Source organism: Rhinopithecus bieti, unplaced genomic scaffold, assembly GCF_001698545.2.
Source record: "Rhinopithecus bieti isolate Rb0 unplaced genomic scaffold, ASM169854v2 scaffold_2205, whole genome shotgun sequence".
Classification (NCBI taxonomy): domain Eukaryota; kingdom Metazoa; phylum Chordata; class Mammalia; order Primates; family Cercopithecidae; genus Rhinopithecus; species Rhinopithecus bieti.
The window spans coordinates 2,891,487-2,916,752 of NW_016803673.1; the positions used below are offsets into that span (position 1 = coordinate 2,891,487).

General features: G+C 53.4%; 1 protein-coding gene across 4 annotated transcripts; it reads right to left on the bottom strand.

Moving 5' to 3' along the window:
• Positions 1–11,165: 11,165 nt before the first annotated feature.
• On the bottom strand, positions 11,166–25,144 carry GFI1B (growth factor independent 1B transcriptional repressor). 4 transcript variants are annotated; one of them, XM_017848622.1, is made up of 8 exons: positions 25,081–25,144; positions 24,200–24,577; positions 15,921–16,040; positions 15,281–15,418; positions 14,240–14,511; positions 13,511–13,648; positions 12,787–12,952; positions 11,166–11,989 (listed from the first exon to the last, which is right to left on the bottom strand). In XM_017848622.1, exons 3-8 carry the CDS (start codon positions 16,018–16,020, stop codon positions 11,811–11,813), a joined length of 993 nt encoding a protein of 330 aa, XP_017704111.1. In that variant the 5' UTR covers positions 16,021–16,040; positions 24,200–24,577; positions 25,081–25,144; the 3' UTR covers positions 11,166–11,810. The 4 variants fall into 4 exon arrangements, with proteins under 4 accessions (XP_017704111.1, XP_017704081.1, XP_017704090.1 ...); XM_017848592.1 differs by having other exon boundaries at positions 11,168–11,989; positions 12,787–13,018; XM_017848601.1 differs by having other exon boundaries at positions 11,168–11,989; positions 12,787–13,018; positions 25,038–25,117.
• Positions 25,145–25,266: the final 122 nt, after the last annotated feature.

The window sequence follows — 25,266 nt, forward strand, 5'->3', positions numbered from 1 at the left end:
CAGTGATCTCACGGTCGTGTACAGAGATGGGGTGGGCTTGGGGCAGAAAAGCCAGGCCGGACGGTGCCTGAGGCTTCCCCAGGATGCTCTCTACCCGACTGATTTCTGATTCCCCTCAGAGTCCGGTGGGCAACCGCAGCTCCGGGGAAGAGGGGTGACTGACACCCCTGAGTCAGTGGCCACATCCCTTGCTGCTCCCAAAAGGGGCTCCTGGGGCAGGAAGAGCTGCCCACGGTGGTCGCTTCGCTCCCTTCCTGCTGCCCAGCTGAGCTCAGAGATAAGTCCTTGCTGGGCTGAGAGAGGCCTGGGGCTTAGGCCTTCCCCAGAAATCATGTTCGAGCTCCCCATGTGGAGGAAGGGGCCTGACGGCCACGATAACCCCTCTATTTTTAAGAGATCCGGGAGGAAGTTCCAAGTCACCCTTGGCAGAAATAGCTCTGGGCTTCAGCCTGGCGTCTGTAGCTCCAGCTGTCAGCAGGGACAGCCGAGGAGTGCAGCAGGATTCAGCTCATCACAGAAGGCATGGGGGGGCGCACCTGCTCCCCACCTGCTCCCCAACCCCAGACTGGGAGGACCTGGGGCCCTGCAGGTTCAGCCCAGAACCTGGGCTGCAAGGTCAGAGCTTTTGGCAATGACTATAACAACTACATTTATCGTGTGCCTGCCCCGCACACTGAGCCATTCACAGCGTTCACAGGAAAGTGCTGTGGTGGTACCACAAACGTGTCAGAGGGAAGCGAACTGCCTGGGAAGGCATCCGGAGGAGGTGAGGCTCGAGCTGGGCCCAGGACAGTTAGGAGAGAGCTGAGCAAAGCGGTAGGAGGAACAGAGCCACTTGGGTAGAGGGGATGGAAAGAGCAGAGGCTGAGAGTCAAGAGGTGTCAACAGGAGGCCGAGGCAGGAGGATCATTTGAAGCCAGGACTAACTAGGCAACAGAGTGAGACCTCATCACTACAAAAAGTACAAAATTAGCCTGGAGTGGTGGTGAGTACCTGTGGTCCCAGCTGTTCCGGAAGCCAGGGCAGCAGGATGGCTTGAAGCCAGGAGTTCAAGACAAGTCTGGGCAACATAGTGAGACCTTACCTGTACAAAAAAAGAAAAAGAAACTGACTGAGTGCAGTGGCACACACTTGTAATCCCAGCACTTTGAGAGGCTGAGCTGGGCGGATTGCTTGAGCCCAGGAGTATGAGCCCAGCCTGGCAACATGGCTAAATCCTGTCTAATATAAAAATTAGCCGGTTATGGTGGCACATGCCTGTACTCCCAGCTACTCGGGAGGCTGAGGAGGGAGGATCGCTTGAGCCCAGGAAGTTGAGGCTGCAGTGAGCTGTGATCGCATCACTGGACTCCAGCCTGGGTGACAGAGTGAGACCGTCTCTCAACAAACAAACAAACAAAAAGAAAGAAAGAAAGAAAAGAAAAGAAAAAGAAACTGAGACCCAGAGGGCAGTGTCTGACCAAAGCCACCCAGCCAAGCAGAGTGACATCCCTCGGTCTCCTGACTCCCATCCAGGGCTGTCCTTCCACAACCCCCTCTCTTGTGTGACGAAACTCAGTGCTTCTTAATGAGGCCTCTCTGGCCACCCATCTAACTTGGTGATCTCCACGTCATCAAGAACCCCACACCCTTCTTTTTTTTTTTTTAAGACAGAGTCTCACTCTATCACCCAGGCTGGATGGCAGTGGCATGATCTTAGCTCACTGCAACCTCTGCCTCACAGGTTCAATCCTCTGCCTCACAGGTTCAAGTGATTCTCCTGCCTCAGCCTCTGGGGTAGCTGGGATTACAGGCACCAGCTACCACGGCGGTTAACTTTTTTTTTTTTTTTTTGAGACGGAGTTTTGCTCTTGTTACCCAGGCTGGAGTGCAATGGTGCAATCTTGGTTCACCGCAACCTCTGCCTCCTGGGTTCAAGTGATTATCCTGCCTCAGCCTCCCCGAGTGCTGGGATTACAGGTGCGAGCCACCGCACCTGGCCTAATTTTAGTATTTTTAGTAGATATGGGGTTTCACCATGTTGGTCAGGCTGGTCTCAAACTCCTGACCTCAGGTGATCAGGCCCCTTCGGCCTACCAAAGTGCAGAGATTACAGGCGGGAGAATTTGCTTGAACCCAGGAGGTGGAGGTTGCGGTGAGCTGAGATCATGCCACTGTACTCTAGCCTGGGCGACAGAGCGAGACTCCATCTCAACAAAACAAAACAAAAGCAAACAAACAAACAAAATAACTTTAAAATCCACCCCCCAGAGATAACCCTGTGGATGCCAGCTCCTGCCTCCCCCGCCAGGTGGCTGTGCATGGCTGAGGACCAGGCTGCCCTGTGACTGTGCTTGGGGCCGGGAGGCATTGTTTCATGTCTGACTTTTCCTTGCAGATCACGAAGCACTTGTTGGACCTCCAGACCTCAGGGTGGGCATGGGGCCTCCCAGGCTGCAGCTTTCCCTTCTCCTCCTGCTCTTCTTCCCCCTGGTCTCCTGGGTCCTCACCCCTCTGCCTGCTCTCCTGGTCACTCTCAGACTGTTTCCCCAATCATGAGGAGGGATGTAATGTTGGAAAGCTGTGCCTCACTGGATGGAGACAAGTGCCAGGCTGGCACCCCAGAGGGACTCACAAAAGATAAACTGGGTCTGACTCTCACCCGAGGCCTTGGGGCTTGGGGTTAGGGAGGAAAAGGGCTGGGGTGTGAAGGAATGGGGTTCAAGTAATTAAAGGAGCAGCCCCCAGCAGCCTGGCCCTCCTGCTCCCAGGGCTTTGCACGTGCATCCTGGAACCCCAGGACCTTCCAGGAAAGGGAGTTTTTTCTCTAGGTCTTGCAGAAGATCTGAGTAGCAGCAGCATGGTTTGGTGGTCTGGAAGGCTGTGCCTGGGTTTGATGGGGTCTTCAGCCTGTGCCTGACCGGGGTTGATTCCCTGCTGCCATGGCCCAAGGCTGGGATGTCAAGGACCCTTGACGAACCTCAGTGGCCTCTTCCTCCCTAGCCTGTCCTTTGAGTGAAGTGGTTGGAAGCCTCTCTCTCTCTCTCTCTCCCCCCTCTCCTCTGGTCCCTTTCTCCCTCTCTCTGGGCCACCAGGCCCCTGATAACACTTGGAAGGCACTATCGGCTCAGGAGTGCCCTCCTGCTTGGCCCGTGGTTCTACTCCACACCGACAGTTGGCAGCCGGCACCGTGCGATAAACTTATCAGGCCAAACCTGAGCTTGCCGGGTCAGAACATGCTCTGCCTCAGAATTCCCCCCTGCAGCATCCCTGCAGACCTCATCCCTGCAGCCCTCACCCCTGCAGCCCTCATCCCTGCAGCCCTCATCCCCCAGGAACCCTGGGTCCTGCCTCTCTCTGGGCCAGGCCCACTTCCAGCTAGACATCCATGGAGGTGGTCCCGGACAGCCCCCGACCCAGGCCAGGGGAAGAGCTGGGGACCCTGTGAGGAGTCACAGGTCCAGTGTCCACCCTGCTCTTCCTAAGCCAGACTCTCGCTCTACCTACCTTGGAGGCCCTGCCCCAGCTGCTAAGAAGGAGTCGGGCGGTTGGATACCCATCCTAAACTTAGCGGGGATCTAGCAGGCGCTGGCCCCAAAGGATGGGACCCATCATCTGCTGGGAGGTGGCTCACAGAGTAGCGGGGTGGGGGCGAGACAGCCAGCACTTGTAAAGTAGAAAGGCACCTGCCTGCAAGGCTGTGCACTGCACTACAGGGGCCTGAAGGGGCCTGCAGCTTTGAGGGAGGGGACAGAGACACAAACCTCGAGGCCGGGAAATTATATTTCAGCGGAGAGAGCCTTTTTTGCCATGCCAGTGATAATGTTATCATGCATGCCCAATACAGAAAAATAAAACATACACACTAAAAAATAAGAAGAAAAAAGACGCTGCTGTCTACCCTTGTGCCCTTCCTTCCGTGTGCGTATGTGTAATTAACAAATGGAATCGTGGGTTGTGTACTGATTTTCTAAACCACATTTTCACTTAAGATATCAATAGCTTCCTCTGGCAATACACTTATTCTGCAAAACTATTTTCACTTCTATTTTCCGGTTACCAAAATCTACAACAAATGCAAGTCTCTTTAGAAAAAAATTTTGAGATGGAGTCTTGCTCTGTTGCCTGGGCTAGAGTGCAGTGGCGCGATCTCAGCTCACTGCAACCTCTGCCTCTGGGGTTCAAGCGATTCTCATGCCTCAGCCTCCCGAGTAGCTGGGATTACAGGCGCCTGCCAAGTTTTTGTTTTGTTTTGTTTTGTTTTTGAGACAGAGTCTCACTCTGTTGTCCAGGCTGGAGTGCCGTGGTGCAATCTAGGCTCACTGCAAGCTCCGCCTCCTGGGTTCACACCATTCTCCTGCCTCTCCTCCTGAGTAGCTGGGACTACAGGCACCCGCCACCATGCCCGGCTAATTTTTTGTATTTTTAGTAGAGATGGGGTTTCACTGTGTTAGCCAGGATGGTCACGATCTCCTGACCTCATGATCCGCCTGCCTCGGCCTCCCCAAGTGCTGGGAGTACAGGCGTAAGCTGCCGCACCCAGCCAAATTTTTGTATTTTTAGTAGAGACAGGCTTTCACCATGTTAGCCAGGCTGGTTTTGAATTCCTGACCTCAAGTGATCCACCCACCTTGGCCTCCCAAACACTGAGATTACAGGCGTGAGCCACCATGCCTGGCCTGGCTAATTTTTTTATTTGTTGTAGAGACGAGGGTCTCACTATGTTGCCCAGGCTGGTCTCGAACTCCTGGACTCAAGGGATCCACCTGCCTTGGCCTCACAGAGCACTGGGATTGCAGGCGTGAGCCACCACAAAGCCTGGCTGCAAGTCTCTTTTAATGGTGGCACTGAGAGTGAAACTTAACTCTCTGTTCAAGCCCCCAGAAATAACTGCCACCAGTGGTTTTGTGGACTTTCTTCAGCTGTGTTTCTTCAGCATACACAGACAGATGCTTACAGAACCTGCACGCTAACATGCCACATGCATTCTTCACTCCACATCAACCTGATAAACTCCTCCCCCGGTGGCCTTCTAAAGCATGCTTGCTCCTTTTCCTGGCCATGTGGTCATCCGTTGTACCAACGGTGTGGCCAGCCTCCTCCCATGGGCATTAGAATGGTTCTGATTTTTTTTTTTTTTTTTTGCCATTATAAACAGGCTGCAAAGAAGCTCTTGCAGCTGAATCTGCATTTCCAGAAGAAAACAACTTCTCAACGTTTTTTTTTTTTTTTTTTTTTTTTTTTTTTTGAGACAGAGTCTTGCTCTGTCACTCAGGGTGGAGTGCAGTGGCATGATCACGGTTCACTGCAACCTCCGCTTCTCAGGTCAATAAATTGGTCAAGAAATTGGTCAAGAAATTCTCTTGGGCTCAAGAAATTCTCCTGCCTCAGCCTCCTGAGTAGCTGGGATTACAGGCACCCACCACCATACCCGGCTTTTTTTTTTTCTTTTTGTATTTTTAGTAGAGATGGGGTTTCACCATGTTGGCTGGCCTGGTCTCGAACTCCTGACCTCCTGACCAGCCTGGTCAGGAACTCCTGATCCACCCTCCTCAGCCTCCCAAAGTGCTGGGATTACAGGTGCGAGCCTCCACGCTTAGCCAACTTTTGTGTGTGTGTGTGTGTGTGTGTGTGTGTGTGTGTTTTATGGAGATGGGATCTCGCTATGTTGCCCAGACTGGTCTTGAACTCCTGGGCTCAAACAATCCTCCCACTTGGACCTTGCAAAGTGCTGTGATGATAGATGTGAGCCACTATGCCTGTCCCATGTCTATTTCTTGAAGATATATTCCTAGGAGTGGAATGGAGGGTCATGGGAGATCACATTTCAAAAGCTTTTCTTACGAACTTGACTTAAGGCTGAGAGGGTTCAGAACAAGAAGAGGGCATTTCAGGCAGAGGGAACACCAGGGCCAAAGGCTTGAGGGTGGGAAACAGCATTGAGAGTTCTCTTAAGGCCATTTAGGAATAGCAAGAAGGGCCCTGCTGCTTGTCCAGTGACCCCAGGAGGCGGGGAGGGGTGGGGCCTCACTGTTCTGGGTCCTGCCCTCCATCCAGGGCCGGGCCACCCTCCCCTCCCTGAGCAGCCTCAACAGGGGAGCAGGGAAAGCGCAGGCCAGGCTGACGCTGAGGCTGGAGCTGCTGTCGCTCCTGGTATTGACAAGACCGGCCTCCAGCCAGTGCCCTTGCTCTGTGCCCCCAGGCCACACTGCACACCCACCTGGGTCTTCCTTCTAAAGCTCAGCCCATGGCACATCAGCTCCCTTGGGGCTTCGGGCCCATGTCAATGGCTGCAATGCCTTTAGGAACTCCTGCGGGTCTTCAGTCTCCCCTGACGCACAGCGTGTGCCATGCTCTGCCTGCTTCCTGCACTCCTTCCTGCTTCCTTCTCACACTTCTGGCCAACCCAGATTCTTCTATGTTCTCAGCTCCTTCCCGTGGAACAGCCCTCACCCACACCACACTGAGTGGGAGCCCCCATAGGGCAGGGATTGCAGACAGGGGTTTGAAGTCAGGGGACTGGGGTCAGCCCTGAAGGCTAGGTCATGGTGAGCAGCTGGGGCTGGGGCTCAGTTCTCCAGGTGATGGGGTGGGGGATGTCTGATCTCCAGGGAACCTTCAGGACAGGTCCTGATCTTCTGGATCATACAGAGCCCTGCTTCCTTCCACTTCTCTATAGCCCCACTACCCGGTCCCTGCCTCCTTGCCTTGGTCTGTCCACGCCTGCTTCCAGGCCAGCTCACTCCAGCCATGGGCAGATAGAGACAGGCTGGGGCCAACACACATGTGTGAGTGCACACACGCACAACTCTCCAGGCTCACCCTGGGACATGCATTTCCATCCTTATCAGTGATTTCCATGGAGGGCTTCCTGGGCACCTCTCAGTCTGTCCCTCAGGAGGCCCTGGCCCTGGGCCTGGTTGCCCTGTGGGATGTGGCCTGCTTGGAAGAGGGGCTTCTCCTGCATCCAGAGGAAATGCAGAGTGCAGGGCCTGCAGTGTAGCTTGAAGCTGTCACCACGAACAGGACATTTTATCTGAAAATTAATTCAGATGTTGCATTCTACTCCCTAATGTGGCTGGTTAGTTTTGATATTAAAATATTGGTTTTGTTAATTACCATGGAGTAAACTGATATTCCAGGTCATGTCACCAGCAGCATCCTGAGGTCTCACGTGTCCCCATCCAATCCTTGGAAGCAGGGCGTCAGTGCCACAGTCTAAGGAGCCCTTCAGGCCAGCCACCCCACCAACACCATTTGCACCATATTCTATGTACATGGAGTCCCCTGGAGTCAAGCAACCCAGAGGCCCTGCTGGGAAGGCCACTGGATTGGGGCTGGACAACCTGAGTTCTGTCGTACTTTGCTGTTAGTGGCAATGTGACCTTGGGCTAGCACCTCTCCTCTCTGGGCCTCTGTTTCCTTGTGTGGCACATGGAAGCCATGGGCCGTCTCCACAGGGCTGGACAGTGCCTTCCAGGTCACATTGCAATTCCGGTGGCAGGAACTGCAGGCCAGGTAGTCGGCCGCAGGGAGCTGACGGGAAGTGGAGAATTGGTGGGGGAGCTTGAACTCCCCTGAAATCACAGACTGCAGATGGGTGGTACCCACAGCACCTCCTGGGCCACCTCTCCACCCCGGTGTCACGGGCATAGCCTCTGCTTCCAGAAGGAGACGGAAGATCCAGGGAACTCTGCTCCCACTGGGGCTCATCTGCAAATCTTCTTCAGGGCTGCCTTCTCCTGGGGGCTCCCAGCTCTGCACATGAGGCCATCCCGCAGCAGCTTCTCAGGGATGAGGAAGGGTCAGCAGCACTGCCCTCTGGCTAAGACCAACCCCCAAGCTCCAATCCACTGCCTCAGCAGGGCCAGGAAGCCCAAGCCAAGCCTTCCAGCCATTGCAGTCTTCCCCTGGACGCAGGTGTCACAGGCTTCCTCACTACCTGCCCTCTTTCTCTGCGATATGCAAATGGGGTTCCAGCCCCCACTGCTCTGAGGCTGCTGTGGCCTCCCTCTGGCGCCACCCCACACACCCACTCCCTGGAGGAGCCCGACAAGCTTAATCTCGATCTCACCAAACCTCAGTCGACGAAGAAGGAACATTGTTTGGCTTCCCCTCACAGCTCAGCTCCTCCGCCTTGCCCCGCCCTGCTGCCGAAGTGGCTGAAATCCTGATATTGGTTTGGTTTTGTTTAGCAAACAGGGAGTATGCAAAGCAGCTCCCAATCGGTGTGTGTGTGTGCATGTGTGTGTAAGAGATGAGTCAAGAGCCCATTCCAGGCCTGGCTCCAGAAGTGTGGCTTTGGGCAAGGCCCTTCCCCCTTGCTGGGCTTCACTGTCCTCCTGGACAGGAGGAGAGATGGAAACAGGTGGTTTCTAAGGCTTTGCTGGCTCTGGTGCTCTGGCCACCAGGGTCCCTCTTCTCCTGATTTCAAGAGCTGGATTTCAAGACAGGACACCCACAGGGAGCTTGCTGAGGAGGGTAGATCACCCTCCCATGCAAATCCCAAGCCCTGAGCCCACCCCACTCACCTGACAGGTTTGCTTAGGGGAATTCTGGCTAAAGGAAACAGGAAGAGCCTCTGCCAGGGAATGGATGTCAGGATTCTGCCCAGCCAAATGCAGAGCCTGGGGGTGGGTGAGAGTCCCATTCCTCTTGGGGGCCCTAAGCCCTTTGCACACCACAGGAGAGACCTGGAAGAAACATTTTTGGGTCTCAGTGGGAGGGAGGGTACACAGGCTCCAAAAAGATAGCCTCAACTCAGAGTCAGTTTCTCATCCCAGCTGTGCCTTTGCCTGCTGCGTGACTTTGGGCAACTAGGCCAACCTCCCTCTCTCCCTCTCTGGTTCTCAAATTAACCTTAGGAAAACACTGAACACCCAAATCCTCCCCTCGGGGATGGACACAAGTGTTTTACACGTTATAGGCTCTAAGAAGCGGTTGCAATAGACTGAATGTTAACCCAGAGTTCCTCCCAGTTATTTGAGCAATGTAATCTCTACTCCGTCTAAAACAAATGAACCCCCGGAGGCTTGTGGCGTACGCCTGGGGAGCACCAGAACAGGTCTGAGCCATGTCCAGCCAGCTCTGTGGGCCTCTCTGCAACCACAAACATGAGTGTGAAGACTTGTCTTTCACTCCCCTGACAATCCAGGTGAACAGCTTCTAGTTTTATCCAGGTTTGAGCAGTCCACAATGGATGGGAATTGGGCATTTGCATGGGACATTTGCCATTTCGTGACAGGTTGAGCCTCATAAGTTGGCAATCAATGAAATACACGTTAAACAAGTCGGTTCATGAACCCAAGGCTAAATCACACTATACACAGAAACCATCTGACAACAGCAGCGTTTCTTTGGAAAGCATCCTTCTTTCTCTAGGAAAGAGGGTCTGTCTGTGGGTCCTAGCTCTGGTCTACTCTCGGCATCCCTATCTCCCTGGGGGTATTCTAGCTTTCTGTGCTCTGCTAGAGGAAGGCACCTGAGCACACCTGGAAAGGGTAAGCCCTCACATCTATTTTTTGTTTGTTTGTTTCTGAGATGGAGTCTTGCTCTGTTGCCCAGGCTGGAGTGCAGTGGCATCATCTTGGCTCATTGCAACTTCTACCTCCCAGGTTCAAACAATTCTCCTGCTTCAGCTTCCCAAGTAGCTGGGATTACAGGCACGTGCCACTATGCCCAGCTAATTTTTGTATTTTGAGTAGAGATGGGGGTTTCACCGTGTTGGCCAGGCGGGTCTCGAACTGTTGACCTCAAGCGATCTGCCCGCCTTGGTCTCCCAAAGTGCTGGGATTACAGGCACGAGCGCCTGACCCATATCTATGTTTTTTTTATTAATGGCTGACCTCTCTGGGCCTCAGTTGCCCCATCTGTAAAATGGGAGAATGGCATTCCATTGTAGAGGGTTGTGTGGGTTAGAGACAATGTGTGGAAACCCTTGGCTTAGCTCAGTACCTGCAAGCTCAATCAGAGGTGTCCATGGCTGTGGGCCAGGCACAGGATTGGTGCGGGATGGAGGGGGGTGGGTGCGGCTGGAGCTCAGACAGAAGACCTCCCGAAGTTATCCACACATAATTGCATTCCACATTCAATGGCTCCTAAGCTGTAAACAAGGAGACTGAGTTTCTCAGTATCAGAGGAGAGAGAAGACCTCCTGGCTGGATGACCGAGGGAAGCTTCATGGAGGAGACGGCTAAGTGGGCCTTGTGGGATGGACAGGACTTCAAAAAGGGATGTTCACAACTCGGCAGCACTTACTACATGCTGGGCTGGCCCTTCATGCCACTTTGTGAGAATGGTCTCAGCGAATCGGTGGAAGGGACTGCTGTGTTTACCATTACACAGAGGAGGAAGCTGAGCCCCAGAGAGGTTCAGGAACTCACCTGAAGTCACACAGCTAGACAGGTGCAGCACCAGGCTTAACTTCATCACACCTGCAAAGTCCCTTTTGCCCTATAACGTTACACTCACAGGTTCCGGGGTTAGGACCTTTTGCCCTGTAACGTCCTGCTCACAAGTTCCAGGCTTAGGATGTAGATATCATCTTTGCGGTCATTATTTAGCCGACCACAGTGATTACGTTCAGGATCTTGAGATGGGACGATTTATACCTGAGCTCAGTGTAATCAGAAGCGTCCTTATAAGAGAGAGGTAAGCAGGTCGAAGGCAGAAGACAGAGATGGAGGCAGAAGCAGAGGTCCGAGTGATGCGCTTTGAAGGCAGAGGAAGGGGCCAAGATCAGAGGAATACAGACGGCCTTGGGAAGGTGAAAGGGACAGGAAAACAGACCCTCCTGGGAGCCTCCTGTAGGAACGCAGTCCTGCTAACACCTTGATTTAGCCCCATGAGACTCATTTTGAGTTTCTGGCTCTAGAATTGTAAGAGAATAAGTGTGTGTTGTTTTAAGCCACTAAGTTTGTGGTCATTTGTCACAGCAGCCACAGGAAACGGATACCGCCCCAGCTGCACTAGCCTTGCCCACCCCTGTGGTCTTGTCGCATGGGCCCCTTCTGCTTGCTACCGGCTCTTCAGTGGGTCTGTGCACGTGGGGGCTGAATACCGGTCTCCGCAACTTGCCTGTGAGTGCCTCCATAGCTTTCTCTGCTCCTCAAGCCTCCCCCCATCATCCCCCAAAGCCCCGTGTAGTACCCTGGACCTCATAGGCAATTAATGCTGGTCACATGACGGCAAATCTGTATCTTTAATTTTATTGACAGCAATTGAGAGAACAGGCTTTTGACAGCAATAACTGCCAGTTTCTCCAGCCTCATGGCCTGGTTGTAGAGCTGGAATCCTCAGTGGCCAGCTGAGTGCTGGTCGGAAGTCAGGGTCAGCCAGCACATCTGGCCGAAGCAGAGGGGGTGCCAGGCCTCTATCTGGGGTGGGAGGCAGCTCCGACTCTGGCCATTGCAGCCAGAAAGAGGCCCGCTAAAATCCAAGGTGACCAGGTCCCAGCTCAGTGGGCAGCAGGCAGGCAGAGGGTCTGTCCGTGAGTCCTAGCTCTGGTCCTCTATTCTCCGCATCCCTGTCTCCCTGGGGGTATTCTAGCTTTCTGTGCTCTGCTAGAGGAAGGCGCCTGAGCACACCTGGAAACAACTTCTGCTCAGAAAGACCCAGCCAGGCTCCCATACTTGGCAGCAGGAGAAATGTTGATCCAGAGAAGGAGAGTGACTTGCCCAAGGTGGCACAACAATTTTGTGAGTCTCAAAACAAGCTGGAAGACTCCTGTCCAGTCCCACCTCCAGGACACTGGAGATTTGGGCATGAGAGGCTGGCCTCCAGGTGACAGGACCGCAGGGCAGGCTGGCCAGGAGCTGGGAGCCGGCGCAGCCTCACTTGAGATTGTGCTGGCTCTCGCGGTGCCGCCGCAGGTCCACCTTGCGCTGGAAGCCTTTGGTGCACAGCTCACAGCTGAAGGGCTTGAAGCCTGTGTGCTTGCGGCTGTGGGTGATAAGGTTGGAGCTCTGGCTGAAGGCCTTTCCGCACACCTGGCACTTGTGCGGCTTCTCACCTGCAGGGAGGGGAGCACAGCAAGGGCGGGGTCAGGGCCTCTTCACCAGGCCTGCCGCTCCACTGCCCCGCCCCCGGGTTCATTTTCCAGTAACTCCCTATGTTTTCTCTCGTGGCCAACTCACATTCACTTTAGAAAATAATTAGAAAGGAGAGAGAAGCAAAGACACAACTTGGACCCTCCTCCCACCCCTACTGGATTATAGGGTGGTTAGGGGCAGCAGCCGAGTCATCTTGTTTATCAACACATTTCCAAGTCTGGTACACCTGGCACAAAAGAGGCACTCAGCTAATAGCAAGGAGGGAATGAATGAGCAAATGAATGAATGAATGAGTGAACAAATGAATAAGCCAATGAATGAGTGAACAAAGGAATGAGCAAATAAGTGAGAGAATGAGTGAACGAATGAATGAGTGAACAAATGAATAAGCAAATGAATGAATGAGTGAACAAATGAATGAGCAAATGAGTGAGCCAATGTGTGAATAAATGAGCAAATGAATGAACAAATGAATGAGCAAGTGAGTAAATGAGCGAACAAATGAATGAGCAATTCAGCTGCTAGTCTCACTTCTGCCATGAGATCACCAGTGTTGAGATTTTGCTGTTTCCTTCCTGTAATTTTTCCATGCATTAAATGCACTTAAGCAGCACAGGCGCCCAGCCCTCCATCATCAGTGGCCTTCGACTTTGTAACTAGACCCCACCCCAGCCTCACGCTGGGGCCTCTGATGCATCTCTCAGGGAAAGGTGGGGGTGCTCTGACCAGGGGGCGCAGGCAGGTGAGACTCACTCACCTGTGTGGATGTAGGTGTGTTTCTTCATGTCCGACTTCTGGTGGAAACGCTTGCCGCAGAACTGGCAGGGGTAGGGCCGCGTGTCTGAGTGGATGAGCAGGTGGGTGGACAGCGTGGACGAGCGCTTGAAGGCCTTGCCGCACATGCGGCACTCGAAGCTGCGCTCCTGCCGGAGGAAACGAGGCCCCGGGGGATCAGGCGCAGGCGCAGGACTGGACCCGGCCGGGATCCCCTGCGGAATAGGACACTCCATTGGGGTGGCCTGGAGGATAGGGCCTGCAGGAGCAGGACCCGGGAACCCCTCATCTTTGCCTCTGAGGTGAAACTGGGGCTTGGAGTCTCGTTGGCTTCCTGTGGGATTTTTTCCTTGTAATCTTCACGGTATACCGCTTAAAATAAAACTCAATAAATGTTTGTTGATTGACTGATGGGCTGACTGATCTCAGAGGTTTTTTAGGGGTTCACATTTCCTGACCATTAACCCAGAGTGAGTTCCTTGAGGCAGGGATGGTTGAGGTCTGCACAGTGGTTTAGTTAAGGGTAGGAAGTCTGTTAACAGCAGGTGTTGGAGACCCAGACTCAGGGAGGTGGGTACTAGGGGACCCCTCCCAATCTGTATCACCCCCAGGAGCAGGGGGAGGGACCCAGCCGCAGCCCCCAGGCTCCCTGCGGAAGCACAGAAAAAGAGTGGGGCTGGGAGTCCCGCGCTGGGCCAGGTGCCCACCTGGGAGTGGACGTGCGTGTGCTGCTCCAGGCTCACGGCGTGGCCGAAGGTTTTGCCGCAGACGTCACAGGCGAAGGGCCGGGTCCCACTATGGGAGCGTCGCACATGCACTTCGAGCCCGTGAGGAGTGGAGAAGACCTGGGAGCAGGGGCAGCGTGTGAGGCCACTGGGGGCTGCAGAGAGGGGAACAGGCCTGGGGTCCCATGGTCTCTTCCATGCCCAGCTCTGGCCAAGGCAGGGTGCACAGAGGAAGGGACACTGGATTGCCAGTTCTGCTACTTGTTTGCTGTGTGACCCAGGGAGGTCCCTTTTCCTCTCTGTGGCTCAGTCTCCCATCTACAAAGTTGGGTGTGAGAGAGTGGATCTGGAGCCCCCTCCTTGCCTCCTCTAGAGGCTGAATAGCCCGGTGGTTAAGAGCTGGGAGTTGGCCAGAGCTGGGTTTGAATGCTGGTTCTGATAGCTACTTGCTGTCTGATCCTGGAAGTGACTTAACCTCTCTGAACCTTAACCCTTCATCTGCCTCCTGGCACTCATGCCTGTCAACTGCTTAGCATAGGGCCAGGCACATGGTCAGAGCTCAATGAATGGTGATGAGGGCAAACGCTTTGATCATTAATCCCACCAGAGTCCCAAGGTTCACAGCACAGGGAACACCCAGAGCTGCCAGTGCGCTGAGAGGGAGTGCACAGAGCAGGGCCCAGGTGCCCACCCACACCCCCCACTGCCCACCTTGTTGCACTTCACACAGTGGTATGCGTCCATGCCTGGGGAGTAGCGGAGGCTGAAGTCTAAGGCGGGCTCGGTGCTGGGCACCAGAGGATTGCCGTACAGGCTGACGGAGTGCTCCAGGAAGGCTGACTGCATGGTGGAGGGGGCCTGCCGGTAGCTGTGGCCATACGTTGAGGCCAGGATGTCCCAGGAGAAGCTGGGCTTGTAGAATGGGGGTGAGTCGGACAGTGGAGAGTCCCCATCCTGGGGTCGGGACAGCACAATGGGGCCCTCTGTGGAGATAGGGACACATGCCTGGTTACTCATTTAAACACAGGGGGCTGGGCACGGTGGCTCACGCCTGCAATTCCAGCACTTTGGGAGGCCAAGGCAGGAGGATCACTTGAGGTCAGGAGTTTGAGACCGGCCAGACCAACATGGTGAAACCCTGTCTCTACCAAAAAATACAAAAATTAGCCAAGTGTGGTGGCTCACACCTATAATCCCAGCTACTAGGGAGGATGAGGCAGGAGAATCACTTGAACCAGGGAGGCAGAGGTTGCAGTGAGCTGAGATCGTGCCACTGCACTCCAGCCTGGGCAACAGAGTGAGACCGTGTCTCAAAAAATAAAATGAAATAAAATAAACACAGAGCACCCACTTCCCACCACCCTCCACCACCCACCACCACCTTCATCATCTCATGCGGAGGGTTTCAGGGTGTCAACCCAAATACTTACTGCTGGGGATGTCTGTGTCCCTGTGGCTCCTCAGCTTTTCCAGTCCAGAAACACCCCCACCCTCACTCCAGAGTGCCCACCTCACCCCTTGCATGGACCGGCCCAGCTGCTGCTTCTTACCTCTTCCCCCACCTAACCCGCATCTGGGAATTAGCTGCCTGTCTGGGAGGCCCGAGCGGAAGCCACAGAGCCCGGGCTGCATCCAGTGACTTTGTGGGTCCTTCCTGACTCCAGGGCCCCAAGGGGCTGTGCTGCAAGAGTCCCTTCATCCTTCCTCCCCTTGGCACTCCCTGGGGAATGACAGAGGGTCGCAGCTGGGTACCTGGCGCCGGGGCCATCCTGGCCAAGTTCTGGTCCTGCTCCATCTCCGGCTCTCGTTTGAAGTTGGTCCAGTCCAGGCACTGGTTTGGGAATAGGGTGCTAAGGACAGGGCCATTGCTCGGGTCCTGGTCTCTGGGCACTGTAGGGAGATAGGACCATCAGCATCAATAGCCGCAGCTTCTGGGAAGCCCAGAGGGAGCAAGGAGGGCACACCCTCCCTAGGAGGAGGAAGCCCAGATAGACATCCACTTGCGGCTGCTTCTGGCGGCTCATACTCCCGGGCTCTGCCCAGAGCAGGGGGTCGAGAAGAGGCCAGGAGGAGACCCTGTGGAAGACTTTGGACCAGTCTGTTTTTCTGAGCAACCCAACTCCAGCCCTAGATTGAGCCTCCAGTGAGGCCCCACATGTCAGTAACTGAGTACTGGCTCCAACCTGACACTCTCATCTCCCCAACAGGGCAGAAGGGACGAGGGCATCATTCATTCATCTACTCCTTTCATCTGCAACCCACATTTACTGCACTCCTGCTTCCAGACTTGGAAGAAGAGGCTGCTGCAGGATGGACGCTGCTGCACCCCCATCACACAGAGCAGAAAGCCCCCGGTGAGTGCAGCAGGGCGCCAGCCTTGGCTCTGACTCACCTGGGGTAAGGGCAGGAGACCAGAGCGGTTCATCCTCCTGCACACGGGGCTGGTGGTAGGTGTGAGTCTTCTTGCTCTTCACCAGGAAGGAGCGTGGCATTTTCAGTGTGCACCCCACACCTGCAAGAGGGAGGGATGGGAGCGGTTGGGAAGGACAAGAGAACAATACCCCCCATATCTCAGAACCTCCTCCTGAGCTCAAACACCAGCTCTACTGGCTTAAAGAGTGGGCCCCAAAGTTCATGTCCACCCAGAACCTGTGAATGTGACCTTATGAGTAACAGTGTGTCTTTGCAGATGTAATCAACTTATGACGAGGTCATTCCGGGTTCGGATGGACCCTCAATCCAAGACGACTAGTGTCCTTATAAGAAGACGGAAATTTGGACCCAGAGACGCAGACACCCAGGGAGAATGTTGTGTGACAACAGAGCAGAGAGTGATGCTTCTATCAGCCAGAGAATGCCAGGCAGTGCTGACAGCTGCCAGAACTCGGAGAGGGGCACAAAACACTCTTCCCTGGAGTCTCCAGAAAGAATCCACTTTGTGGACACCTCGGTTTTGGATTTCTAGACCCCAGCACCATGAAAGAATAAATTTCTGTTGTTTTTAAGTCACCTGTTTGTGCTATTTTGTTACGGCAGCTACAAATCCTAACTTCCCTCACTGCTCCTTCACCAGGAAACAAATGCATCGCCCCCTAGAAAATGCTCAGACAGGCCGGGCACGGTGGCTCAAGCCTGTAATCCCAACACTCTGGGAGGCCGAGATGGGCAGATCACAAAGTCAGGAGATCAAGACCATCCTGACTAACCCGGTGAAACCCCGTCTCTACTAAAAAATACAAAAAACTAGCTGGGCGAGGTGGCGGGCGCCTGTAGTCCCAGCTACTTGGGAGGCTGAGGCAGGAGAATGGCATAAACCCGGGAGGCGGAGCTTGCAGTGAGCTGAGATCCGGCCACTTCACTCCAGCCGGGGCGACAGAGCGAGACTCCATTTCAAAAAAAAATGCTTAGACAAGCCTGCTCCCATTGGCATGATCTGGGCTGCAATGGAGCAGAAAAGGAAAGGCAGGGGCTAAGGTCTCCCTCTGTGACACACGCTGGACCCCAATTCTAGAAAGTTACATTTGGGTACCAGTGAGATTCACCTTCAGAGGCCATAGAAACAGGTGGTCTGAGCTTAGGTTTTGGAATCAACGGTTCACGGATTAGAATCTCAGCTCACTTGCTGTGCAATCTGGGACAGACACTTAACCTCTCTGGGCCTATTCCCTTTGCTGTAAGGGGGGGATGTCCAGGCTTGCAGTGCTGACAAGGGCATCACAGGTGCTCAGTGTCTATCACAGGGGGCTCTGGCAGAGAAGCTGAAGCAAACGAGGGGACATTGCCAATCCACGTGCTCCTGCAAGCTACAAGCCACTGCTGCCAGAGCAGGGCTGAGCCTTGTCCACAGCCCTGGCCCAGACTCTGTTCCCTAGAGAGACAGGGGCCTTCTCTCTCTGAGGAATGGGATGGCGGGACTCAAGACCTGAGAGGAGCCCCCACTCCACTGCACCTGGAGGCCTGAAGTTTCACGGACACAGGAGAAGAGGCGAATATCCCCCAGCTTCCGTGGGCAGCCCAGCATCACTACTGACCCCGCCGGTCAGGGAGTGGGGGAAGAAACCAAGGACCACATCAGTCAGGGGGACCATCCCAGGTAGGGTCGGGGAGTGACAGGGCTGGACCAATCTGACCACCCCGGGACTCCTGGCTTCCCCTGCAGGGCCCTCTGGAACTGAGAGCCCCAGCTGGCCCCCAGAATGGTTCACATCCCTGCTTTCAGCCTGTGAGGCTCCCCTGGGGGCTCCTGGAGAGCATCATCTTGTGGTCCTCTATCTTTTCTGCCCCCATGCTGCACCCAGACCAACACCAGGCCCACGCCTGAGGCCTCGGAAGAGTCCCACCCTGCATCCCCTTGGGCCAGCCGCCATGCAAGGCTGCAGGGGTGATAGGGTCCAGAGAAGGCGGGAAAGGGATCACAGCTGCTTCAGAACAGCAGTGAGGGCCAGGGCGATAAGGCCTTGGCCCAGGAGCAGGGTGGGAGGTGGGAGATTAGAGAATGCAGCTTGGAAAAGGGCCAGGGACTCACCCCTTCCCCAAAGGGATGACCCAGAGCCAGGCAGAAGAGGGACCTGACTGTGCCCAGGCCTGCTTCCCCCTGGCCCAGAGCCTGGGGACATCAAGAGTTTGGACTGGGGGCTCTGCACAGAGGGCCAAGCTCAGGCCCAGCCCTTGCCAGCTGTAAGACTCATCACCAAGCCTCAGTGGCCATATCTGCTAAATGGGGATCCCAATCCAACCCCATGGGATTGTGGGGAGTGAGAAAGGACCTTTATCCATCAGGAGCGAGCATGGGAGGCGCTCAGCATGTGCCCATCCCCGCATCCCAGCACCCAGCCCACTGCAGGTGCATTCAAAGGACGGGGTGAGCCCTGTGCCAAAGGCTGCAGCAGCTCCCCGAAGCCAGGGCCGGGCTCAGGGCCCTGTACTCTCTGAGCTCTAAAATTAGGAGAAAGGACCTTGAAGCCCTCTGGGGTCCCTTCCCGCGGTCAGATGCTCGGCTCTCTGAACACAGGCTCGGGCCGGGGGCAGCCTACGGCCTTATCTCCCAGGGACACGTCTTCCTCCTCTTGCCTCCTCCCCCTCCCTCACCGGGGCTCCCCACACCCCCCTTCCTTCCCGCTTCTAACTCTTCTATGCTTCAAGAAAGCCCCTGGGGACGCCAGACCCTAGGGGGAGAGGAGGGGACCCAGTGAGCAGCAGGAGGGCTGGGGGTGCAGGGTTCCCCTCACACTTTGTTTTGAGGGGGCCTGTGAGGGGCATGGTTTGCCTATCAAAATATCAAAAGATGATCTTTTTTCCCACATAATATTTAGGAGGAAATCAGCTAGAACCAAAGGTACTCGCCGAGGCTTCTGTGATAGGAGGCGCCGGTCAACCCTTCTGGCAGGCGGCTGTTAAAGGTGTTTATTACACCTTTAATCCTGATGCTCAATCCAGATGCTGAGTCCTGCTGCTGTCCCATTTCATAAAGGAGGAGCTGAGGCCTGGAGGGCTCAGGACCCTGGGGCAGAGTGAGCAGGGCGGGACTGGGGTCTGTCTGGCCCCAGGCCTCCATGCTCTTGACTTTCAGCCCAGGAGGTGGGCAGTTACTCGGTGCAGACTGGGTGCCAAGTGCTGGGCAGTGCCCGGCATGGCTTTCTCTCTGCAGAGGGAGTGGAGCCGATGTGCTAGGGATGAAAACAGCAGTTTGAAACTCCCTCACGTGCCTGTGTCAAGCAGTGTCTTCCCAGGTTGCAGGTAGGAAAACTGAGGTGTAGAAAGGAAAGTGACAACGACCCAGGGCTTCTGGCCTGTTAGGATTTTACTCTCGAGCCACTGTGCCACCCAGCACTGTTAGAGGTCCTCACAGCACCTGGTGAACACCACCTGCAGTACAGAGGGAAATGTGGGGTGCTGGGGCAAGAGGGGAGAAAAATGAGGCCGGGCGCGGTGGCTCATGCCTGTAATCCCAGCGCTTTGGGAGGCCGAGGTGGGCAGATCACGAGATCAGGAGTTCAAGACCAGCCTGGCCAACACAGTGAAACCTCGTCCCTACTAAAAATACAAAAATTAGCTGGGCGTGGTGGCGCGCGCTATAGTCCCAGCTACTCAGGAGGCTGAGGCAGGAGAATTGCTTGAACCCGGGAGGCGGAGGTTGCAGTGAGCTGAGATCGCATCACCACCGCACTTCAGCCTGGGCGACAGAGCCAGACACCGTCTCAAAAAAGATCGCAACTCTGTCTACTGTGTTTCAATGTCATATAACAAAAAAAATAAAAAAATAAGATCTAGCGCAGGAATCATCTTCTGTAAGACCCACGTGGCTCTGAAGACTTTCAGTGGGGCCAGGCCAGGGACAGATTTCAGGAAGCATTGATCTTCATTTGGGCTCAGGGCCCAAGGAGACCTCAGGTCAACTGACTCCAACGGCCACAAGGAGAACACTTTCTAGCGCTCACGAGCCCTGGCCAAGCACTTTTCACTTAGGCACAGAGCAGGGTGGGGCTGGCTTCTGGAGTTCTCCAGCTTTAGGAAGGTGATTCTCATGCCTACTCTGGTGAGCTCCCCTGAGCCCCACACCCCCTCTCTTGCCTCCCCCCAGTGTGCTCTCCCCTGAGCTTGGCAACTGACAGGGACACAGCCAAAGCCACGGTCAAGCCTTCCAGTTTACAGAGGGGCCAAATGCACCTGGAGAACTTCCTTTTGGCCCCTGTTAGGAGAGGTTTTTTTTTTTTTTTTTTTTTTTAAAGAAAAAACAGGAACCAATCACCTATACTGTAGTTAATTAACAACCACTTGGTTTTGATTCACACGAACTCCGTTCTGAGAAAGAGCTAAGAGCAGAGATTATGAAAGAAGCTTAGGATTTCTTCATAAAACAGAGGCCCTGATAGTATCGGACCTCCGGAAAGAGGCCCACTGTTAACATCACGTCATAACCCCCGATCCTGGTAGAGCCCCCCTGACCCTGAGTCAGAATCTCAGTCAGTGCTTCTTGAAGACAGGCAACCCTGCACCCTGGCAGGAGCCAGTGCCCTAACTTCCAGTAGGACTTGGATCAACAGGCCTGTGCTGTCCCTGTAATGAGGTCCCTTGTGTTCCCCAAGGAATTGAGTCTGATTTGGGGTCCTGGAGTTTGTGACCACATCAGCCACCAACCTGGGGCTTGGTTTTCCTATCTCTCAAAAGGGACGGTTGGGCTAAGAGATTTCTAAACTTCCCTTTTGCTCTAAAATCCCACGTAGAATTCGTTGACCTTCAGTGAGAGATTGAACCACCTTGACTAAAAGACTTGTCACTCGGCTTCCCTTTTTGGAAGGGTTGGGTAAGACTCAGCTGGTTCTCAGGGTCAACTACAGAGGACCCTTTTGACTTCCTTTATGTTTAAAGACTCAAGGGAGGCTGGGCATGGTGGCTCATGCCTGTAATCGCAGCACTTTGGGAGGCCAAGGCAGGCGGATCACCTGAAGTCAGGAGTTCAAGACCAGCCTGGCCAACATGGTAAAGACAGGCAACCCTGTCTTTACTAAAGATACAAAACTTAGCTGGGTGTGGTGGTGGACACCTGTAATTCCAGCTACTTGGGAGGCTGAGGCAGGAGAATCACTGGAACCCAGAAGGCGAAGATTGTGGTGAGCCGAGATGGCGCCACTACACTCCAGCCTGGGTGACAGAGTGAGACTCTGTCTCAAAAAAAAAAAAAAAAAAAAAAAAGACTCAAGGGGAAACAACAAGGCTTGTCCAAGAAGTCAGGGGAAAATGTACCCGGGTCAGGCCCAGGGGCCCCAGCAGAAAGTAATCATTATCATCATCATCATCATCATCATTATTATTATTTTGAGACAGGGTCTCACTCTGTCACCTGGGCTGCAGTGCAGTGGTTTGATCTTGGCCCATTGTAACCTCCACCTCCCAGGCCCAAGCGATCCTCCCATCTCAGCTTCTCGAGTAGCTGGGACTACAGGCGTGCGCCACCACACCTGGCTAATTTTTGTACTTTTTGTAGAGACGGGGTTTTGCCATGTTGCCTAGGCTGGTCTAAACCATTATTTTTATTTGAAATTTAGAAGGAGTTCTCACATGTCTCCTCCAAAGCTCAGAGAATGCAATGTCAAAAGGGAGTGAATCTACTTCTGGGTATAGACCCAAAATCATTGGAAGGAGAGACTCAAATAGATATTTGCATACTCATGTTTATAGCAGCACTATTCACAATAGGCAAAAGGTGGAAGCAAGCCAGGTGTTCATGGCAGATGAATGCCCGAACAACATGTGGTCTATGGCCTCTCTGAGTGGCTCACGCCTGTAATCCCAGCACTTTAGGAGGCCGAGGTGGGCAGATCGCCTGAGGTCAGGAGTTTGAGACCAGCCTGGCCAACATGGCGAAACCCTGCCTCTGCTAAAAATACAAAAATCAACCAGGTGTGGTGGTGGGTGCCTGTAAGCCCAGCTACTCAGGAGGCTGAGGTAGGAGAATCGCTTGAACCGGGGAGGCAAAGGTTGCAGTGAGCCAAGATCGCACCATTACACTCCAGCCTTGCAACAGACTCCGTCTCAGACAAGCAAACAAACAAACAAAATGTGGTCTAGCGATATGATTGAACATTATTTGGCCTTAAAAAGAAAGGAAATGCTGGACATGCTACAACATGGATGAACCTGAAGGATTTATGCTAAGTGAAGCAAACCAGTCACAAAAGGACAAATACTGTGTGATTCCTTATATGAGCCCCTAAAATAGGCAATTTCGTAGAGACAGAAAAAGATAGAGGTTGCCAGTGGGAGGGGAAGAGAATGGAAGTTACTGTGTAACAGGTATGAAGTTTCAGCTTTACGAGATGAAACAGTTCTGTGGATGGATGGTGGTGACGGTCGCACAGCAATGTGAATGTACTTAATACCGTTGAATGGTACACGTGAAAATGGCTAAAATTGTAAATGTTGTTATGTGTGTTTTATCAAAATAAAAAGAAAAGTGAGTGAATGAAACTCTTTCTGCATATCTCTATATTATAGACTAAAGCAGCTCCCATTGGCTTGAATTCCTGGCAAGGAACACATGAAAAGCCTCCCTCTAGACTAAGGGGGGTGGCGCTTGCTGTTGTTTTAACCAAGGGTCTGGATATTGGGGCACAGACAGAGAAGAATTCCATTTGATCAGGCTGTTTTCCCTGGGTATTCTGGAGCCATCTGGTCCCAGAGCCTTTGAAAATCCTTGTACTGTCCAATAAGATTCCCACCCACCCTACCCTGCCCTCCTTAAAGCTTTGCGGCAATGGTCTGCACCGGTTTTGAGTGATTCCGTTAATCAAACCTAAACGAGGTACAGCTCTCCAATGTTCCCCAAGAACACTTTTCAAGAAGACCAAAATTTGACAAAAAGAGCAAGGAGAATTATGCATTTTCTTGTCCAAAGAATTCCTTCTGCAACACTTCTGAGGACAAGAAACTTGACACTTTGCTAGACTTGGAAGAAATATTTTACCTGTTGCCTACTAAGAAACATGCAGGCGCGTCCAGGCGGTCAGGTGCAGCTCAGCTAGCTTCTAATATCTACCAGACTCACGCCCACAGATTGTAACTGAATTTGCTCCCTGAGAACTCACGAAAGCTGTGGACTTTCTCCCCAGAAAAATGTGCACAGGCACATACCCACGTCAATTCTGCAGACCTTCTCTTTACAAGTCCTATTTTAGAGTCAACATGTCTCCCCAGATGCCTTAACATTTAAACTTGTTTTTTTTTTTTTTTTTTTTTCCTACAAAAATAGGTGGAAAGGGCTAACAACAGTCTACAGGGAAAGGAGAGCTGAAATGGTACCTCCCCATGGTTCTTCCTATTGTTCCTGGAGCCTGGGCAGTGTGTGGGAGAGGGCAGCCTTAGTCATCTCCCCTTAGTAGGCTCTGGAGGGGGAGAGTGCCTGATTCTCAAAGTGTCCCGGGAATTGGCTGGGCGCCGTGGCTAATGCCTGTAATCCCAACACTTTGGGAGGCCGAGGTGGGTGGATCATTTGAGGTCAAGAGTTCGAGACCAGCCTGGCCAACATGGTGAAACCCATCTCTACTAAAAATACAAAAATTAGCCAGGTGTCATAACACGTGCCTGTAATCCCAGCTACTTGGGAGGCTGAGGCATGAGAATTGCTTGAATTTGTGAAGCAGAGGTTTCAGTGAGATCGCGCCACTGTGCTCCACCCTGGGCAACAGAGTGAGACTCCGTCTCAAAAAAAAAAAAAAAAACCCAAAAAACAAAAAAACAAAACAAAACAACAACAACAACAACAAAAAAACGTGTCCTAGGAACTTTAGTTAAGTCCCCAGTCTGGGACTGTCTCCGAGGGGGAACACAACTCAGGCACTTGGAAGTGTGTCGCCCTGAGCACTGCCCAGGTCCCCGGGACAGCTGGGTTGTGGGTATGACTTTGTGCCCGAAGGTGACGTCTGTCAGCCTGAAATCAAGTTTTGAAAAGTGTTTCTGCACAGCCAGCAAAGGTGCAATTCCTAGCAGAGTGTCTCAGACGAGGTTACGTCCTCACCCTGTTTCTCCCTTGGCTCCTTGCCTTCCAGAGCTTTTCCAGCCCACCTCACCCTTCCTAGGACTGAAGGAGGAGCCAGGGAACCTGCTGCAAAGCCACCTGCGGCGCGCAGGCACACTTCAAAAGAAAAGCGCAGAAACGCATCCTGCAGCACTCACCTGCCCGGAGCTGTCCCTCGCCTGGGTTCTGCCGGAGCTTCCCGAGGTGGGAACTGCAAAACCTGTCTCGGGACTGGCCTCCGCTCTGTCAACTGTGTGACTCTTTGCACAGATAGATACTTCTCCTTTTTTCTCTGTCTCTCTGTGTGTTTTTCCTCTTCTGTTCCCCTCCCTGATTTTCAATCTGATTATTTGTGTCAAAATCTGGCGGTGAAGAAGCAGCCAATGAAGAGAGCGCGGGAGCTCAGCCGTATTTGCTTATCAAAACTTTCCAGGACGCAAGACTTCGAATTCTCATTTCTAACCTTCGACACTTGGAGCGGAGCGCTTTCTCTCTGCAGAGCAATTCAGAATTTTGCTGGAAATTTTGAATAACATCTGCACAAAAAGAAAGTGATGGCTAAATTATTACATTTTAAAAATTAAAGTTAAAAAAGTACTAACTTATAAAACTCGATTTTGCAGAGAGAAGTCATGGCTCTTTGGTTTTTTCTTCTTTCTTTTCTCTTGCCTTTTTTATTCCTTCCCTCCTTTTCCTTCCTTCTCTTCCTCCTTCCTTTCTTCCTCCCTCCCTTCTTCCTTCCCTTCCTTATTTTCCTTCTTCCTCCCTCCTTCCTTCCTTCCCTCCCTCCCTCTCCTCCTCTCCTCTCTCTCTCTTTCCTGTTTTCCTCCCTCCTTTTTTTTCCGTTTTTCCCTGCCTCCCTCCTCTCTCCCTCCTCCCATCTCTCCCTCCCCAAGTTCAGCACCCTGAGGCTTGTGAGAGCCAGGCTTGTGCAAAGCCCCTACTTCCCGAGCTGGCCACATTCATAGAGGCCCCCCTTGTCCTTGCAGAGCTCACATTTCAGAAGGAACATCAAATTTGCATTTCCCCCAGATATGACCTTTGAGAGGGTAGAGGCACCGTGGAGGTGTGGCAGTGAGTTCGGAGGCCAGGAGACGCTTGGCCTGCTGAAGCTGCCATACAGATTGAAGGCCAGGTGCCAGAGCCCGCGTGTGCCGCCCTCTGGTGGCAGACAAAGTGATGAGGAGGCCAATGGGGGCCTCTGGGGTGTCCCATTGATGGCGGG

Excerpts from the sequence above, each read along its gene's own strand:
- GFI1B (XM_017848592.1), bottom strand. The coding sequence starts at position 16,020 with ATGCCACGCTCCTTCCTGGTGAAGAGCAAGAAGACTCACACCTACCAC. Across the intron at positions 15,419-15,920 it reads GTCTCCTGCCCTTACCCCAG|TGCCCAGAGACCAGGACCCG; the intron begins GTGAGTCAGAGC and ends ATCTCCCTACAG. Across the intron at positions 11,990-12,786 it reads ACACACCTACATCCACACAG|GTGAGAAGCCGCACAAGTGC; the intron begins GTGAGTGAGTCT and ends CCCTCCCTGCAG.